Raw genomic sequence first — 20,635 nt, 5'->3', positions numbered from 1 at the left:
AGGAAAAAGGAATTGATGGGACACTGGTTGAGAAGAAAGTATATACTGAAAGGAATGGTGAACGGCAGAAACGTTAGGGACAGAAGAAAATATCAGATGACAGACAATATTACGAAACATGGATCGTATGCGGAGACCAAGTGGAAGGCTGAAAATAGGAAAGTTTTTTATTGGGTTATTTTACGACGCTTTTTCAACATCTAGGTTATTTAGCGTCTGAATGAAATGAAGTTGATAATGTCGGTGAAATGAGTCCGGGGTCCAGCACCGAAAGTTACCCAGCATTTGCTCGTATTGGGTTGAGGGAAAACCCCGGAAAGAACCTCAACCAGGTAACTTGCCCCGACCGGGATTCGAGCCCGGGCCACCTGGTTTCGCAGCCAGACAGAAAGATTGGAGAATGAACTAAAGAATGAATGAATATACTAGAAATAATTTATACATCATAATTAGAAACAAATTAGAATAGAAATACAATCGGCTTTTTAGATGTTTATGAGCAATTGTGAAGTGAGTTAAAAGTTAATAAATAATGTGTACAAGTTGAGTACAATATTTAGATTGTAAACGTAACAGCAATTTGAAGTACAAATAAATGTTTAAAATAATTTAAATAACAAATTACAAGGTAACTAAAGTTATCAGTAATAGAACATACGAATGTTTAAAATAAATATCAAATTAAAGACTAATTATAATTAACAACAACAGTGCAAATAATGAATTTTTAAAATAAGTAGCAAATCATAAGCTAACTAAAATTAATAGTAATAGTACATATGAATGTTTAAAATAAATAGCAAAATCACAAGGCAATCATAATTAAAACAACAATGCAAATAAATTTTTAAAATAAATAGCAAATCACAAGCTAATTATAATTAACAACAGTGTAAATGGATTTTTAAAATAAATAGCAAATCACAAGCTAATTATAATTAACAAAGTGTAAATGGATTTTTAAAATAAATAGCAAATCGCAAGCTAATTATAATTAACAACAATGTAAATGGATTTAAAAAAAATAGCAAATCAGAAGCTAATTATAATTAACAACAGTGTAAATGGATTTTAAAAATAAATAGCAAATCACAAGCTAATTATAATTCACAACAATGTAAATGGATTTTTTAAATAAATAGCAAGTCATAAAATAACTAAAATTAACAGTAATAGTAGGTCTACATGAATGTTTAAAATAAACAACAAATCACAAGCTAACTAAAATTAACAACAGTACAAATTAATGTTTCAAATTAATAGAAATTTACAAGCTAACTAAAATTAACAACAGTACAAATTAATGTTTAAAATTAATAGAAATTTACAAGCTAACTAAAATTAACAACAGTACAAATTAATGTTTTAAATTAATAGAAATTTACAAGCTAACTAAAATTAACAATAGTTAAGACTAGTACTCGTGTATTGTAACACAATTGCGGAAAGGACTCTATTGTAAAACGGCTATGAAAGAATTTTGCCATTGCCATTTCTGCAAGTGTGTTACACTCTATTTCTTCTACAAACGTGACAATTAAGTAGAGGAAGGAAAAATTTATAATACATGTTAAAATGATAGTTTTCAAATTTTATTTCGAAACGCGTATATTGTAATAGTACATTATGCAACGATAGTAATTAAGAAGCGAGTATGCATGTTTATGAAACGAGCGCAAGCGAGTTTCATAATTTTCATACGAGCTACTTAATTACCATTAAAGGCGAGTTTCATATGACTTTTTATGCTCGACCATATTTCTAACTTGAAATTATTCAGATGTATACATTTTATTTGTATCTGACAAGATCGGAAGTGACCTTGTTCTAGGTCGTGAATTGTGAGATGTGCGCAGACGCGAAAGTATTGATTTTTTCCGAGGAACAATAATGTCATTGACCTTGATGTAATCCCGTTAAACTTGGTATAGCCTTGATTATTGAATTCGACATTGAAAAGCGAGATGACAAATTGAATTTATTTGAATATTATTTACAATTAACGCTAATTATTATAGTAAAAGAACATAGAACGTGGACAGGCATATGAGGGAGTACGGTATTCGAAGTGCGCCACATACAGGACGACCACGTGTGCATGTAGAGGACAATGTTTTGGACATGGTAGATCAAGATCCAGCCGTAAGTACTAAGGCAATTAGTGCAGCACTAGGAATTCCGCAAAGTACTGTATGGCGCATGTTTCGGAGACAATTTCACCTGCAGAAAGTACAAGAGTTGACACCTGCAGATCATCAGCATCGTCGACAGTTCTGCCAGTGGTTACTACAGCGCAAGTTCCACGCGAAATGGCGTTAACTCTGGAATTAAAGGTTTTAGTCTTAGTTTCACCTCTACATTACGCACACAAAGTCTTTACATGTAATAATGAATCACCCTGTATATGTTCATATCAGCCAGAACCTCAATCGGAGGTGCTTTTGTATTTAGCTATTCATTATTATTTTCTTTGTAAAAACGAAGGCTCAGAATCACATAATCATGTAAATGATGTTGCTACCAATACGACAATACAAATGTGATACGTTTCCTATATCTATTCGACTGTAAATTTCACAAAATGTAATGGTAAACTGGATTTATAAAATCATTTCATGGCACAAGACTGCCACTCTATATCCATCTACTGTGTTAATAGATTGTAGATAAACCTTCAACGCGACAACTCGGTTCTCGGTCGAGCCCGAAATTTCCGGTTACACAGACAGTTTGCTATGCAGAGCAGTGTCGGTAATTAGACACATCACAATAAAATTAAACAATTAATGAAAACATTACTAAATATAAGCAGTTAAACCATAATTTACTAATCCAAATCAAGAAAGGAGATGTTGAAACTGTCATCTTGTTTCAAACATTTATCGTACTTATTTAAGAAGCATCGCATAACTCGCGACAGTTGCCGTTGAGAAATCGAAGCGTTCTTTCCGGATGATGTTTTTCAGTTCTTACAGCGCATGTTAATTTATACACACTTTGTCTTTTATTAGAATTCTCAGAAATAAAAGTCGGGGAACGAAGGATCACATATCCCTGGTGATAATTATTGTATCCTCGAATGTCACAAGAGATCTGAGATTTGCTGATAAATCCATGAGCGAAACGAGAGGATTTATTTGGGAAATCTCAAACCTCGAGTGACATTTATTAGAACTATTTCGTGAATAAAGTAAAAATGTAAATAATATATCCCTAAAATTCGCTCACAAAATGTTAATAATTGTATATTTATGAATACTTAACGTATTCAGACATTGCGAAGTCTAAATAGATGAATAACAATTTATTGCAATAAAGAAATTAAATGTTATTCAGTAATGCCAATTGAGAAAAGCGAAATACATATTTAAAAATGTTAATTACATGTACTGCGCTTTTCTCTTGTTATTATAACAGAAATACTTTTTCATTATCTGCTGAAATCATAATTTAATTTAACCACTTTATAGTATAATTACAAATAACCTGATTAATACATTAATTAAATGAACAATTGTTATGAAGAAGTGTCATTTTCTTTAGATACAATGGACATGGAATTAGAAGACGAAAATGTAGATGTGGAAATAGGATTTCGCACTTTATTTAGTACAATGGATTCATGCTCATCGGTTTACGTGAAAGCAGTTGGCGACAATGACTAAACAAATGAACGACCATGCGATAAATTGATAGTGATAAATCGAGCTGCAGAAATTATAGCAATGTAAGACTGTGATTGGTTGGAATTCAGAATTTCATTACACTTCATTGGCCGAAAATGGAATGACGTCATATAAACGGAATAGTCTATGAAGTTCGTTCATAGAATAGTCTGCTTTATGTGGTTTCGCAGACTCGTATCGGAAAAGGCAAAATCACTATTCCTCTCCTACAGGATTCTGCGACAGCACATACAGCCGAATGAACTTCATAGAGTATTCGAGGATACAATTCAGCAAGAATGTGGTTATCTCGATCCCCGGCCTACCCTTTTGCTAATTTTATCTCTGGGGAACTCTTGAAAGACAAATTGTACAAAAATAATCCATATACCTAAAAGAACTGAAAGACAGCGTCAGGGGAAACGTTGCCTTCGTTTCACATCGGGAACTACAGCGATTGTTGCATTACTTTTTAAATAAGTGTGACAAATGTTTGGATCAAGAAGACAGATAGTTTCACCATCTCCTTTCCTAATTTTGATGAGTAAATTATGTTTTAAGTGCTTATATTTAGTAATATTTTACATTATAGTTTGTGGTGTGTCGAATTACCGGTGCTGCGTTGCGTGACTGAAGATTGCCGAGAAAAGATGCTGCCGCGTTGCGGTTTCTCACCCAGTAGTGTAGTTCAAAAGATAGATATAGGCTACAATAAACAAAGAAATTTTAAGTCGGCTATTTAACGACGCTGTACCAACTACTAGGTTACTTAGCATCAATGAAATTGGCAATAGGGTCCTTCCATGCAAAAAAAGTATGTTTTTGAACCATGATGTCTCAAAAGTTAAAAATATTGTAGTAGGTTATTTTATATGTTCTAAATATGAATTTCAAGCAATACTATATTTATATCTTTCATAGTTTGGCAGCAATCAGAATTTAAAATATTGGTTTAACAAAGAATACGGTTTCATTCATTAAAGTTTTCTTACTATGTAAAGGAAGATGGAAAAATCATTTCAATGCAATTCAAAAAAGGAGAGCCTTGTTTATAAATGCCCTTAAAATGAAAAAAAAAAAAATATTTTTTTTTAATAGTTACCCACCGTAAAATAATTTTAAAAAATATAGAACACAAAATGCAATTCATTTTTATAGATGAAAAAAAAAAAAAACATATGTTTAATTCTTTAGGGTATATTGATTCCACTGTGAAATTTGCAGAATGTTGACTTAAATAACATGTCAGATTTTAATAAAAATAACTCACCGGAACAAAGGAGCTCAGCAGGTAGGCTCTCCCGTTGTACAGAATGTTGCGCGATCAAGGTCAGGGAGACGGACGTTTGAGATTACTCATCGTTATGAAGTCTCGCGAACCCTGCGACCGCCACACATAGCAAGCGATTTTCAACCGTTGAAATAAAAATTAATAATTTTATTAATTTAATTATTCACAGTTTTTTTTAGATAAATTCATAAAACTTGGGAGATGGATTAGGAATAAGATTTTCTTTAATACGAATGAAATTCGCAGGAATTTAACTTGTTGCATTCGAATATAAAACTATTTATTTTTTCAATGAGGTGTTTTTATGAGTATGCCTTAATATTATTTGGATTAGTCTTTAAGGTATTAAAATATGGTTATTCAGGTTTACAATGGCGTCTGTTTAGTTTCGATGACACTTCATAGAGGGTGTCTAGAATATTTTAAATTATGGATAACATGTAACTGCCACGCATTTTTCAGTCATCCGCATGACTAAAATATTAACGATATGGCGGTCATAGTTGGCAGTTTAATTTATTTTCATAACATTATTATATTAAAAGCCCAAAAAAAAATTCATGACATCGTTGGCATATTCTTAAAATTTTGTATGGAATGACCCAATAACGAAATGGTATTTGGCGATGACGTCAAGGATTCGACATATGATTACCTGATAGTTGTCTTACAGCTGGGGAAAACCTCCACAAAACTCCAACCAGGTAATCTACCCAAGCGGGTATCGAACCCACGCCTAAGCACAAATCCGTGCGCTACAACCTGAACTACGCCGGTGGTCCCAATACCAGAATACAATAATGGAAATTCTCATTGTTGTCGTTAAGTAATACGTGTCCACTTATGAAGGGTATTGTCAAAGGCCACAATAAACTGAGTAGTCACCTTCTGTTGCGCCCAATGCGAGGTCCTGAGGTCGAATTGCCAGAGAGTAAGTGGTAGGGCCCTGAGGTCCAGGGCCACGAGCAGCTCCTTGGTAGTGTCGCACCAGGCCACGGGCTGTCCCTTGGCCCTGCCGTTTCCACCTGCCTCGAAATCAGGACAGAACGCCTGGGTTGCAGAATCGTTGGTTGGCACATTCGTTTCCGTTGCCGTTTGCTTGAAGTCCCTCTCCTGAACACTTCGCCTGCTGTGGCTGTCACTAGCCTCGCTGCGATTCGAGATATCATTGACGGCCCCGTCGGCATTAGGAAGACACTGTTTGCCTTGATCTAGAGACGAGTCGGTGTTTCTCACCCCAGTACTTGAGATATTATGGAAGGTACTATTGTCCCTGCCCTGTTCAGGTTGTGAGAGGGTGACATTACTTTCGTTCACTATGTTATCCACGTGATCATTGTTGTCCTTGTCTGAGAGCAGATTGTTTGGCTTTCCAATATCGTGCTTCGTCGCGCTCTGCTCTGCGATGCCATCACTGATGCTGCTTGTCTTACTATCGTCTGCAACGCGCATGCTTCCATGGACAACGGTGTAGTTTCTGACGACACTGCTCTCGTTCCGAAGGGTACCGGTGGGCATGGCGCTGCTGTCCTTGGGACTCGGCCCCGTGCTATCGCAGCAGCACACATACGCAGTCCACTGCTTGTCCTTGAGTTCGAGCTGCCAGACAGTGTCGCTGCGTGAGCTCCGCGGGCCATACACGGCCAGCGAGCGTTCGTCGAGCCTCTTGCCCTCGCTGCGGCCGCACAGGACCACGCCGGGGCTCCGCACCGTCCCCGAACTCTTCCTCGTGTGTCCGTCACTGAACAGGTTCGTCCGCAGCAGGATCATGCCTCCCACATTGGACCTGAGCTTGTCGTTAGGGAAGACGCGACTCCACCTCCTCGTGTTGGTGTCGTAGCGCCAGAGGTCAGTGTAGATTTTCAGTTTCGTGGAGTTTGACGGTAACTGGCGCCCGCCGAACAGCCACCAGCTGCTGGCCAAACTGTCGAACCAGAGCGACGAGCCCATGCGGGCCCCAGGGCTGCGAGTGGCGTTCTTGTTGTCAGACATCACCTGCTGAGGCCATCGTTCCCACTGCCACTCTGCAACAGAATAGGGTTGTCAACCGCTATATTGACTTTTTTACTTTCTGATTGTATGAAGTAATTATTGTGATGCTCCAAAAATATATTACAGGTTTTTACGAAATTACATATTTACAGCATTCTTGATATCGAAAAAGCGGTTTTGGCATACCGTCTGTCTATCAGTCCCCATAAAGTTTTTTCTCCTATTCTACTTTAGTTTTATTCAGTACCTAGAATCAATTAATTCGGGAAGTGTGCACATAAAATATTAATGTAAACTTGAAATTATTTGATTATTATTCATGTTCCATTTACTATTGTCCACCGTTGTGGCTGAGGGATTAGCGAGTCTAACTCCGAATCCAGCGGTCCCGGGTTCGATTCTCGGTGAGGACGAGTTGTCTGGGTGAGGTTTTTTCGGGGTTTTTCCCTCACCCCTATGGATGAATACCAGGTAACTTTATCAGGCGATTGGAACCTCACTCATCTTCGCCACTTCCTTTCCTCCCCCATCATCCTTTCCTCATCATCCCGTTTCTGGTTTTTCAGATCACTCTACAGGCGGGCTCCCGGAACTATTGGCTCTCTCGACCGGCCTAAGCTAAGCTAAGCTAAGCGACGTTGGATGGCTTCTGCAACGAGCACCCGAGGCGGACCTACTCGGGGGAAGAGTTTCGCCTCGGACCGACAGGGGGCCTTGGGGGATTTTTCCGAAGCAGGAATGATATATGGATTCTGTCGGCTGTAGGGACCGGTCGTTAAGACGAGACGATAAAAGTCACCCTCGGCTCTCTTTTTGCGCATGCGCCATCGGTGTAGTATTTCCGCTTCCGGTGTGATGCTGGGCCTCGTTGTAAGCATAAAAATTGTTTTATTCACCGCATTCTAGATTCACCTTCGTCACGATCATATATTATTTACATTTCGGTGATACAAGTTACGTAATTATAATAATAGTGCATTGATAGATTTCACAATTATTACTTCAGCTCCTGTTATCCAAGTCAAACGTTATTTTCGTATAATTGTATTCCAGAATATTTCCTCATAAGTCTTGATAGGCTATATGTATTAAGAGTTAATTTCTGGTGGTAGTATTGATATTAAACTTGGCTAACACAATATTCCATCTACAACTTCAGAGGGGCGGCAAGAACTAGCGCTGAGGTAGTTCTGGATATTTCAACTGTAAACCAACTTACGAATCTCGTGATATGCAAATAAATATCACCAAACGTAGGTGCCAACTTCAGAGGGGCTGCAAGACACTTTGTGTCCAAATTTATAAAACCAGAGGCATCACATCCAGTAAAATTAAGAGTGATCTCAACCTTGTTAACAATTCGAAGAGATATTCCTATGTAAATAAAGCGGCGAAACTAGCGCTGAAGTAGTTCTGGTGATTTCGGAAGTGAAAATTGTTGAATTTATAAGGGTTTCTTTTTATGTAGACACAGTTGATCGTATATGCATCATAGACAAATATATGCATGGCGTAACAAAACCCTAAACTAACCAAATCTAACCTGTCACAGATTCGTATATGCAACATGTATATAAGCGGGGAACTACTTCAGCACTAGTTTAGCCAAAAATTGAATTAATTTGTTTGAAAGATGAAGTAGGTTATAGGCCAAAGATTATTATTTGAACTCTATTGAGAGTAGTGGTTTGGTTCGACTGGAACATCTCGGAAAAAAGAAGATATATATATTTTTTTTATTATTACCGGTATAGACCTATATTCATTATTATTTATTATTCCACAGTTTAGTAACAAAATGGACAAGGAACCATCCAAAAGAACAAATCGGGACACCCTTAGAACAATAGCATTTTAAATATCATGGTAAATTAGGAAACATACCACTAACTTTATGAGTTCCTGTAGGCCCTAAATGTTTTTATCCATCTAAATCACTGATAGAGGAGGTCAGCTGTCGAACATGTTAGTAAAGCAATTCACAATGCCGCTATCTTTCCTGAATTTGAGATCGGTGAATCTTCACACATGCAACAGAGTGACTCCACTTCTCTATCCATGATCCACATTTTTGTAGTTCAGTTCAAATGTATGAACTATTGGGATCGAACAGTAATGGTCCTAAGTCTTACCAAGCGGAAATAACACAGAGCTAACAGTTAATTAACAGTGTATGGTAATTATGGTAATTATATCGGCCAGGCCTCCATATTCTCGCAATAGAGGTCCAGGGCACCTTCGTTATCATATGTATTTTCTTTTATTAAATTTCGTTTGTATATGATTAACTTGTCATCCAGTATCCACTTTACACCCTGGATCTCTGTTGTAGTAAGATGATGGCCTGGCCGATATGACCTGTCGATGGTTTGTTTCTACACAATTATTAAAATATATGTATATACTTGGTAATGTATCTATCCTGGATCTCTATTACGGGAAGATGACCTGGCTGATGATTACTACTTAATTACCCAAAATTTAAAACTAACCATTATCAACACTCGTTTTTAGGTTGATTTTTTTTGTTATGATCGTCGTCGTAGGTGTGTGCTCGTTAATTGATTAGCAACGGCTATATAACTACTGATAATGGATAAATGCTTAATAAAGAAAATTGTCCCCACTGAAAGTGCAGTGAACGGGAATACAATGATAAATTGGGTTATATTAATGACAGTGAAACTAATGGCCCATCGTCCGGTGGCGATCAAAACCTTGTAATTCCAAAACTGGAAATTTTACAAGAGAAAGATATAATATTACTGATACTATATCATGTTCACGTGCTCTATTTTATGTACAAGTCTTAAATGTCTGTTTAAATTCGACTGTTTACTAAATATGGTACTGCAATGTTTGCATACCACAGGCATTATTACAGAAGTTTGAAAACTAATCCATCAATCTCAAATGAAAGTAAAAGAAATCCAGTTCACAATTACTGCGGTAAATAAAACATTTTTATGCTTACAACGGGGCTCAGCGTCACACCGGAAACGGAATTTCTTCACCGATAGCGTATGCGCAATAAAGGGAGCCGAGGGTGACTTTTATCGTCTCGTGTTGTTAAGGGAGTCATGTGGTTAGGGCGGTGCGCGTAGGGGATCTGTGGCACGCAACTCATTCCATATGGAGGATTAGCGCAATAGAGCTCAATAGGTCGCAGTGCTGGGCCATCCGTGCCCCCCTCAGTTAAATTCCATTCCATTTACTATTGCTCCAATAGATCCTGTTAAGTGTCGTCTTTGTTCTACTACTCTTACATGGGAAGGAACAATTGAGTGTTTTTTTATTAACTAACTTCTCTACAATATAAAGTTCAAAGGTTGTGAAGTCCGCCGTCATGGATATGTAGATAGCTCATGCGATTTTCGACCAAGCGATTCGAGGTTCGATTTATAGCGTGGACAATAGAAGAAATGTATCTTCCGTACATGGGACTGAGTCTTGTGATTGTCCTGTGATGCCTCAGCGATGGCCCTGCGTCATACCAGTGAGGCCCTCATTTGTGAGATATCCAGAGCAGGGATTTCAAAACGCCTGTATTATGTGCTCGTACTACGAGCTATACAAATCCAACAGGTTCACTTATCAGCAAGATTAACTACAATCATCGTTCTTAAGGAAATGTTGTGCGGGTTCTTGAGAGCACGCTTTGGCTCCCTGGTCTAGAGTATGATTAAATGAATCTCCCTCTCTACCCGTAAGTCAGATAAAAGGGAAAGTTAGGAAGAAGACTATTCTGAAGAGCTTTTTAGTTGATTATTTGAAAACGCCGTATCAACTAGTTATGACGGTTCTTTAGCATCGATTGAATTGATGATGGTAAGATGGGATTTGATGAGATGAGGCCGAGGATTGACGAAGAATTACGTAACATTCACGTTACAGTTGGAAAAAACCTCTGAAAAAGTCCAATCAGGTAATCGGTCCAAGCGGGAATCGAATCCACGCTCGAGAAGAGCTCCGGATCAGCAGGAAAACGCGCTACCACCTGAGCTACGCCGGTCGCTATGAAGAGTTTAATTCAATAATATAGCTAATGGAATTTTTATATCAATTAATGCTCTCATGTTAACGACAGATCTATCTTATAGTGCTAATAGTAAATATGCTATTGATCGCATGATCGCATCCTAGCCTGATTATGGATATTTCTAGACAGGCAATTGAGTACAGCTCTTTCTGTGTGATGTTCATCACGACCACGTCGATCGGAGAAGCCAGGTTGAGATCCGATTTCTCTCTCTGGAGTTTGGAAGTAAAACTTCTATCTCTGTGGTATCTGTAGGGCTGCAAACTCACCGAGTTCTCTGACCTCAGTCGTGGATTCCTATGGCATGGATATTTGTTCGTTGCCAGTGTGATATTTGGTATATGCAGTGGTGTATTTCGAAACTGAATAGTGCCCTGGCCCTAGTACTTCGGTAGTACCGGCAGTAATACGGTACTTGTTTTCTTCGTCGCCGTCTTCTACTTCATCATCATTACAATTTCCGCCGCAATACTTATGAAATGTCAGACGAAAGTGCATGGGTTCGAATCTAGATAAAGAAGTTGTTAGATCTGCAGAGCAGATCTCACTATGAAATTGTTTAAATATGAATAAAATATGACTTTTTATAAATGTAAATTTGACGATAATACGAAAATCGGAAAAATGCCCTGGCGCCGCTTGGCCTCGAAAAATAGTAGGCCTCTACCTTGGCGCCCCCAGGGTCCGCCAGCCCTGAAATACACTCCTAGGTATTGTGTAGAATCGTATTGATTCTACGTTATTGAAATCTAGCTATTTGGTCGTCTAAAAACAATAGACAACTATGGACTTAGGCTAGATTCTTCGAGAATTGGAAGCTCCATTGAAAGAAAAGTATAGTACATTAAAATCATTGTTGACAAAACGCATCGTTATCCACTCAGGCGCTTTCCTTGTGAATAGTGTGGGGCCAGTCAAAATCAACATTGCCAAATCTCGTAGGTAGAGCGCGCAGTGGTCTGTTTATAATGATAGTTGAAATTACTCTCTTCGACAACAGTTTGTGCAGTGCACTACTGAACTTTTAAAATATTATAATTATGCACTATTTCGAAGAAACAAGCTCGCATTAAAAACAAAAGAGTAAAATTGCGTGGGATGACAAAATCTAAGGCATTAAATTCGGCAGCAAGGTATTACGAAGACGCAAAAACTTTACCGTTTTTGACCTGGACTGTTCATAATCAGGCGATCACCAAAATTCAGATATCAAATATGAATGGTCCCAATTTAGAAACCTCACCTAATCACAAACAAAAAGAAATAAAATTATCTAATTCACTTTCGAAAATCGATTATGGGTCTACATCCGAGCTGTTTATATGTAATTCCTCCAATGTTTTATCTATTTTACCTATTGTGAGATAATTATTAGCATTTCATACTTCACTTCAGATAATACAAACCCTAGAACTACATCATTTGCATATTGAATTTAGACATTACACATGACAGTACTTCAAGTGACTATCGCTTTAAGCGCTGTTTCGGTTCACAACTGAGGATTTTGAAAGGTTTCGCGCGGGTCTGAGTTCAAGCAACAGGAACGGACCCTAATGTGATTGCTGTCTCTATGGCGACGCGACGCAATCGTGTGAGTCACAAGGCATTTCCCAGCGAACTGTTCAAGATGGCACAGCACATCTCGGCCTCCTAATTGAGCTTTAACCTACAATTTGTTTTACAAATAGTCAGCATTATATATGTCTTCTGTCGACTGGATTTACAAGTCGTCCCGGTTGCATAAAACTCGAGATATCTATTGTTCCATAACTTTATGGAAGAAATTATTCGATTTTTAAAAGAGTTTAGTTATGGAAATATACTTTGCACAATTTGCACTTTTCTGTTCTCATATTTCAAGAATTATTATTAGGAGAAGGTTGTATTCTGTTAATAAAGTTTAAGTTTCTATGTACTTACAGTATATTATCAGATTTGACGATACTTGAATAAATATAGGAACAAAAAGAGCTGACAAAAATATATGAACTATAAAAGACTTCAGTGATACCGAGAAAGAAAATAATTAGAAGGAAAAGAGTAGGAACGGCGCGTACTCTATCCAATAACCTCTCACTGGGGTTTTAAACACGTTATCCAATAGGCTACGGAAATGTTCAGGGTTACAATCCCTTACGCAGCGTCTTATACTATTATAGGGTTGAGGATATAATTCGAAAGTTAAAATCTTGAAAACTGACGCCAATTCGACAGGGTTTTCGGGTGAATATTGAATTTGCTGTATATCTAAAAGTGAAACTCGGTTTATTTTAAGATACTTTCTTATAATATCATGGAGGAATATAATAATTATTGTTTTCCGACATTATTCTCCTATGGTATCGAAATTATAATTAACCTTATGTAATTATTATCACAGTTCAACATAAATACGAAAAATGCTATTTTGCTCCTTAACAAAAATATGTATTAATAGTTCCCCAAGCTGCATTCTCTTGGACATCATCAATTTGTATAACATCAACATTTGGCTGTTCAGTCGCCATATTGAATGTTTTTATGTAGGGGAGAGTGGGGGAATACCGCGCACTTAACAAAAATTTCTAAGTTTTCGACAAGAATTTAAAGTGAAATTTAAAAAAAATATGTATGGCTATTCTCTATCCATTAGGCATCAAATATACATAGACAGAATTCCTCAAAACTGAATGAAACGCGAATAAATTAAATGTAAGGAGAAATGTGTAAATGCGCGGTATTCCCCACCCAGTGGGGTAATTTCGCGCATGGTGCTGAGTGAATGCGGGCAGTGTATTTAATAAATTTTAAACTAGAAACAAAACACAATATATTGAGCAAATGAACAGAAGCATTATTTACTAAATATAAATACAAAATTCACTATTAATACCCCATTATAATTGCATATTTAGTCTCATTAGAAGTTCATGTTATTTTTTCATACACGAGTCACACTGATATCCGTCAGGAAAATCCCACCCACTGTAGACTGCATGAGACCAATATCCACAGGAAGTACACCTGTACCAAAGTTCCCCTTCTTGTCCAAACTCGTCACAAACTAGACATTTGTCACCATTTTCTCCATCCAAACTGTGCATTGCATCATCATCACATAAGTCCATAACTTCATAGTCAGATTCATCGGTTTCTTCAGGCACAATTCTTCGTGATTTCTTTGGCTTTGTTCCCTTCCCAGGCTTCTTTGTATCTCGATTCATGTTCAGTTTCTTTTTTGCGTTCATCATTTCCTTTTTCTTCAACATAGCTTCTCTCTTTTCCTTTTTTTTCCCTCTAATCTTTTCTTTACTGGTGTGCTGGTTAAAATTTCTGAATGCTACTTCCTGTGTTTAGCTCTTTCTACTCGATTCTTCACACTGTGACTCGGAACTGGTGCAATATCAGCCACACTCACATGAGATGAAGTTGAGGGTGTAGGCTCTCCCTCGGGATCTTTCTCCACAACATGAGACGAATTTGGAGAGAAGCCAGAAGTCAATCTTCCGTCAGTAGAAGCATTAGCTTGGTTTGAAGACTCTGAAGTTGAAGGTGTAGTCTCTGCTTCTTGATCTTCTTCCACAATTAGATTACGGAACTCTTGAGCAGGTGCAAAGTCCTCAGCAGAAAATTTATCAGGATTTAGGGGTACAATTCCTGCAGATCTGAAGCCAGAGACTGCCTTTTCCATTGTTGCCACTTTAACATAGGCCTTGTTCAAGAGTTCTGCGATATCAGACATGGTGATTCGTTCATGAGCATGATTAATCATAAACAAATCATACTCTCTGAACAGAGCATTCTTCAGAGGCCCGAAGAAAGTGAGATCGAGCGGTTGAAGACGATGGGATGTATGAGGTGGTAGAATCACCATGGTGATGTGATTGTCTCTACAGAAATTGAAGACTTCCAGTGAAATGTGGCTGGCGTGATTATCACACACGAGGAGCATTGGATCGTCTTCTGTTGCCTTCACGTGCTGTTGGAAGTGCTTCAACCACACAAGAAATAACGTCTCGTTAATCCAGCCATTATCGGAGCAACTATAAACAGCTCTGATTGGACCATCCTTCTGAAGATGGGCTGCCATTCTCTTCCGAGGATAAATTATCATAGGAGGAACATATCCTCCTGCTGCACTCATACAACAAACTACTGTGTTGTTTTTTCCTCGCTCAGCAGAAATGGCAACATCTACTTTCTTCTCACCTTTCGCAGCATAGCCTTTTCCAGATTTCTTTTGTACAGTGGTAATTCCTGTCTCGTCTTGGTTGAAGACTCTTTCAGGAGGGAAGACATGCTTGGAAAAGATTGTCTCCAGATTGGAAAAGAATAGTTTCACTTCCACTTCATTGAAAGAACTTGTCCTGTTAATGCTGGTTCCCTCTGGCTGCCGTAAACTAATGTCTGGATTCCGTTTCAAGTACAAATAAAGCCAGTCTTTACCAGCTAACTTTGTTTCGCTGTTGAACGTATGAGGAATATTGTTCTTTGAAGCAAATTCAAAAGCTATACGCCTCAGCTGAAGTGGCGTTACTCCATAGAACAATTTCGCCAATTTAATAATGTGTTGGCTAAGCTCTCTTTCTTGATCCCTATTAAATACTGGGTTTCTTCCGAGGGAGGATTCTCCACCACTCTTCTTTCTTTGGTCTCTAAGTGTCGACTCCGGAATTCCATACCGCCTGGCTGCTTCTCTTATTTTCAAACCTTCTTTAATAGCTTTTAAAGGTGTTTCTACGTGTTCTTGGGTCAAATTCTTACGCTCCGTTACTCTTTTGTAATGTCTTGGCATCTACAAGGGCAGAGTAAATATGACATTGCTGTCATTAAGAAGAATAGGGGGGAATACCGCGCAGTGTGCGCGCCATTACCCCGCTCATACATGCACAAATATATTCATTTCCTGAGCTACCAAATTATGAGTGAAAGTGATAACAACTTCAGTAAACGAATTATCAAATACGATTTGCATACCTTATAAAGATGAAATCAGTCACAGTTGTCGAACAGCTCACTTAATACCTCCTTCCTTGGCACTTCAGCTTATAAGCAAGATCCACTATACACAACTTTCCACAATAGTTTCTCAATACAGACTGACTGGCGGTTTTCAAACGACTACAGAACTTTGCTTTCTGATCACTATGTGGCAGCAGTAGACGGAAAACGTATTAAGGTTTTCTTTTAGTAAAAACTGGTGTGCGCGGTATTACCCCCTGCGCGGCTTTCCCCCACTCACCCCTAGTCGATAACTGCTATCCGACATTTCAGAAACTCTTATGAAACAAATAGACCTAGTGCTATGGAATAGATACCTGGCGTTTCAGAAACCGGCTAAATCATCACCATGGTGCCATGCAGAATCAACTTCAGTTGGGTCATCACGAACGAAGTCGAAAGTGATCTACAGCTTCATACATTAGTTCTTGAAGTGGACGCTTCCATTAGGTAAAAATAATTAATTACATTTCAGTCACACAATGAAATCGATTATTCCTAGCCTCTAGCAAGAGGGCAATCATGGAAGAAACTGAACTGAGACATACTAAACCTGATGTGAAACATAAGGTTTGTTCCAGCAAACAATTCAGAACGTGTTACGAACTAGTACTAATTCGGAATTTTATATAATACTGAACACAAGGACGAAATATGTAGAAGAGTTATATGAGACAGGGAATTGTCCAGATAAATTAGCCATAGAAGACGAAGCAACCGTATCAGAAGACGTAAAAGGATTTCCTATTTTAAGAGAAGAAGTTGAACTAGCCCTTAGGGAAATGAATGATTTGATTTGATTTATTGATATAGTTCACAGGTACAAGACTTAATAATATAACAAAAGATCTATAAACAAATGTAGTTCTACATACTAAATATACAATTTCATAGACTCATTATTTTATCGCAAATCTCAATAATTTATTGGTTCAAACTTGCACTTACATCTGGTTTTAGTGCATGTTTAAACCAATCGTGATAACCATTAAGACATTAAACCTTATTTTATCTGCTCCTTTTCACAATATAATTGTAATTATTTAGGTCTTATTTTAATAATAACTTATTATTTCAATTAGGTGATCAGATGTCGACATACTGTAAGTCATGAACCTGAATTAGCTGACTCGATACATTCTATATGTAGGTTGTCTTTATTTCTTACAATATTTCCTTGTCAGCAGAAACGTTTGCGTAATTTCAATGAAGACTACCGCATACCTGCTTAAAAGCAAACTTGACAAGTTGCTTACATAATCAACCTCAATTTAGTTTCATTATTGTGTCGCATGTACTCATTATCAATTCATTACTATTATAATGCCTACTAAATTTATTATAAATGCATTATTATTGGAATTAAGACATATTAGTAAAGCAATTTATAAAGTCAAAATCATCTTCTGATAGAGAAATGAATGAGAAAGCAACAGGAGTTGATGGAATCCCCATTGAGTTAGTGAAATGCTTGGATGAAGACAAGAAGGAAATTCTATCATTATGTAACGAAATATATGAGAAAGGCAAATGGGCTGAAGAGTTTATAGATACAGTGTTACTGCCAATACCGAAGAAAAATAACGCCAAGAAATGTAGAGAGTTCAAGACTATCAGTCTGATATCGCACTCGGCGAAGATTCTCCTGCGAATACTGAATCGACGTTTATATTCTAAGATGGAAGGACAGTTGGAAGAAAAGCAGTTTGGCTTCAGAAGATAAAAAGTTACAAGGGATGCAATTGGACTACAATTACAATAGAGAAGAATAAAGAAGTGTATATAGTATTTGTGGACCTAGAAAAGGCGTTTGACAAAGTGGATTGGAACAAATTGATTGACATCCTGAAGAAAATAAGTGTAGATTGGAAAGACAGGAGGCTGTTCAGTAACCTATATATGAAACAACGAGTCAAAGCCAGGATAGGAGAAGAAATTTCTGAAGGAAGTTAAATAGGGAGAGAAGTACAAGAACGTCCTTTTTCATCTATCCTGTTCAACATCTACTTGGAGGACTTGGTGAAGAACTATTTTCAGAACATGGAAGGGATAAAAGTAGAAGGAAGAAGAATAAAGTGCATAAGATTTGTTGATTATATGGCGTTGTTAGCAGAAAAGGAGACGATCTCAAGGGATATGCTACTAGAGCTAAATGACAGTTGTGATCAGTATGGGATGCAAACAAGACGAAGATCATGGTCATAGGAAGAAAAATAAAGAAGGTAAACTTGCGAATTCTAAATGAGGCAGTAGAGCAAGTCAACAGCTTCAAATACTTGGGATGTAGTATAAGCAGTAGCATGAGCTGCTGCCAAGAAATCAAAAGGAATATAACAATGGCAAAGGAAGCTTTTAATAGAAAAAGGAGCATCTTCTGCGGACCTCTGGAAAAAGAATTAAGGAGAGACTAGTGAAGTGCTTTGTGTGGAGTGTGGCATTGTATGGGGTAGAAACATGGACATTACGACGAAATGAAAAGAAAGAAATAGAAGCATTTGAAATGTGGATATGGAGAAGAGTGGATCGTGTGAAATGGACAGACAGAATAATAAGTGTAGTTGTGCTGGGTCACTGGCTGAGAAGAAACTGCTTACTGAAGGATGCACTGGAAGGAATGGTGAATGGTAGAAGAGTTCGGGTCAGACCAAGATATCAGATGATAGATGACATTAAGATATGTGGATCATATGCGGAAACTGAAAGAAAGGCAGAAAATAGGAAAGAATAGAGAATGCTGGGTTTGCAGAACACGTATGTATGTATGTATGCATGCATGTACAGTATGTATGTATGTATGTATGTATGTATGTTGAAACGTTTCCTGAACTGTTCTTTCACGGCCTTCGGAGTTTCTTCTCATATTAAAGTTATATTTATTTTTTGAACTTAATTCTTCGTAAAAATATATCACTATCACCTTCCAAATCACTCATGATCGATTTTTTTTTTAATTTTAACCTGCCCAGCCTCGAACGGGATCAACAGAGAGGTGCAGATGGCTGTTACACATTGGTTCCGACCCCAGGCGGCAGACACAAATACAAAAGTTGATCCCATCCCGCGGTATGACAATGGGGAATATGTTGAAAAATAGCTCAGCAATTGCTTTATTTATTCCAATAAATCTTTCCATGAAATTGGGTTTTTTGTATGAAAACTTACTTTCTCGATGGCCTTCGTAATTTCGCTCGAGTGGCCAAAATTTGTATAAGCACTTCTTTAGGTATTGTTGACATGGTGGAAGAAAAAAATCAACTTTTTTATGTCCCCATAAGAATGTTTGCTTGTGAGAGACGGCTCTTGTACCATTCCTTTTTTATTGTGGATTAATTAAGAACTTTGAAGAAATTGGCTCACTTCATAATAAAATTAAATAGGGGAGACCAAGAATTTGTGATATTCAGGTTGCAGAGGTCATTCACGAAAGTCAGAACGTAACTAGAGCAAAACTCGTTATCAGTCAGCAGTGCTAATATGTTCAGCAAACGCTTCTAAATACATACAGTACTGCTGTCCGGAAAATTTTACGCGAGCGCTCGCGCGCACACACACATACACATACATACATACATACATACATACATACATACATACATACATACATACATACATACATACATACATACATACATACATACATACATACATACATACATACATACATACATACATACATACATACATACATACATACATACATACATACATACATACATACATACATACATACATACATAATTTATTAACATATTGGCGTTGCCATCATAGACTTTCACTTGAACTAGCTCACCAAGTGAACAAATGTTAGCTATCCCTTCAAATACAGATTTTTTTAGATGACATCCTGCAGCTCTCTGTAGCAGCAATAACCAGCTAAACGACATGTCAGTGAGATGAGCAGCTGGCTGTTTCAGCAAGGCGTATTGGAATCTGGAATCGTACTTTTTCACTTCCTGTTCTGCAATGGAACTGAAAACGTTTAAGCGATGAAGTATTAGGCTTTTATATTCAGCGTTCAGAGAAAATATTTGACGTAATACGTAATGTTGGGTCTGGTGCGTTGCGATGCACTCGACAAAGCAGGAATCGATATCTCACTGGATTGGAGCCAAGGCGTGAGCAGCGATCACATTATTTGCACTTTTAGCAAATTATCCGCTCCAATTCACTCCAGCCGCATAAAGAAAGTTTTGTCTCTGGAACCTGGAGTGAAGTCTCATCCAGAAACTAAAAAAAAATACAAGCAGTTAGCCATCAGTTTTGGACATTTTATTGCGTTCATTTCATAATTCCTTGGCAATGTCCACACATTATATGAAGTTAATTATTTCTATTCCCAACTTCCACACAGAAAATGGATTGTATTAAATCGTTGCATTTAAAAGATTTTAAATACCGGTAAATGTGTAATGCAAAAACTGCCCTTTGCTTTATGCATTAATATTACAAACACTATTCAATCACTGAGAGAGAGACAGGCCTATGAAAGTGTTAAGTTGCGCTAAAAGCAATAGAAAAATTTTAGTTCTGTGTAAAAAGGTTCTACATGCAGGAAAATGGTGGAATTATCTACAAGTGAACTATACGCATAGTATACTGAATAGTATACTGTATAGGTCAACTGATGAATTGTTTAAGCTTATAAATTGAATTAATCTACTTCAT

The 20,635-nt window shown here is 37.5% G+C and overlaps 1 protein-coding gene across 1 annotated transcript in view; it reads right to left on the bottom strand.

Annotated features, from left to right (window-relative positions):
- Positions 1 to 20,635, bottom strand: part of LOC138701633 (uncharacterized) — a 46,749-nt gene that overhangs the window by 5,817 nt on the left and 20,297 nt on the right. Inside the window, exon 2 of the mRNA XM_069828734.1 lies at positions 5,842 to 6,980. Coding sequence (XP_069684835.1) covers positions 5,842 to 6,980 — 1,139 coding nt within the window. The remainder of the gene's footprint in view (positions 1 to 5,841; positions 6,981 to 20,635) is intronic.

The sequence above is a fragment of the Periplaneta americana genome, chromosome 6 (genome assembly GCF_040183065.1).
Source record: "Periplaneta americana isolate PAMFEO1 chromosome 6, P.americana_PAMFEO1_priV1, whole genome shotgun sequence".
In the NCBI taxonomy this organism is placed as follows: Eukaryota; Metazoa; Arthropoda; class Insecta; order Blattodea; family Blattidae; genus Periplaneta; species Periplaneta americana.
This window is presented reverse-complemented; position numbering and strand designations above follow the sequence as displayed.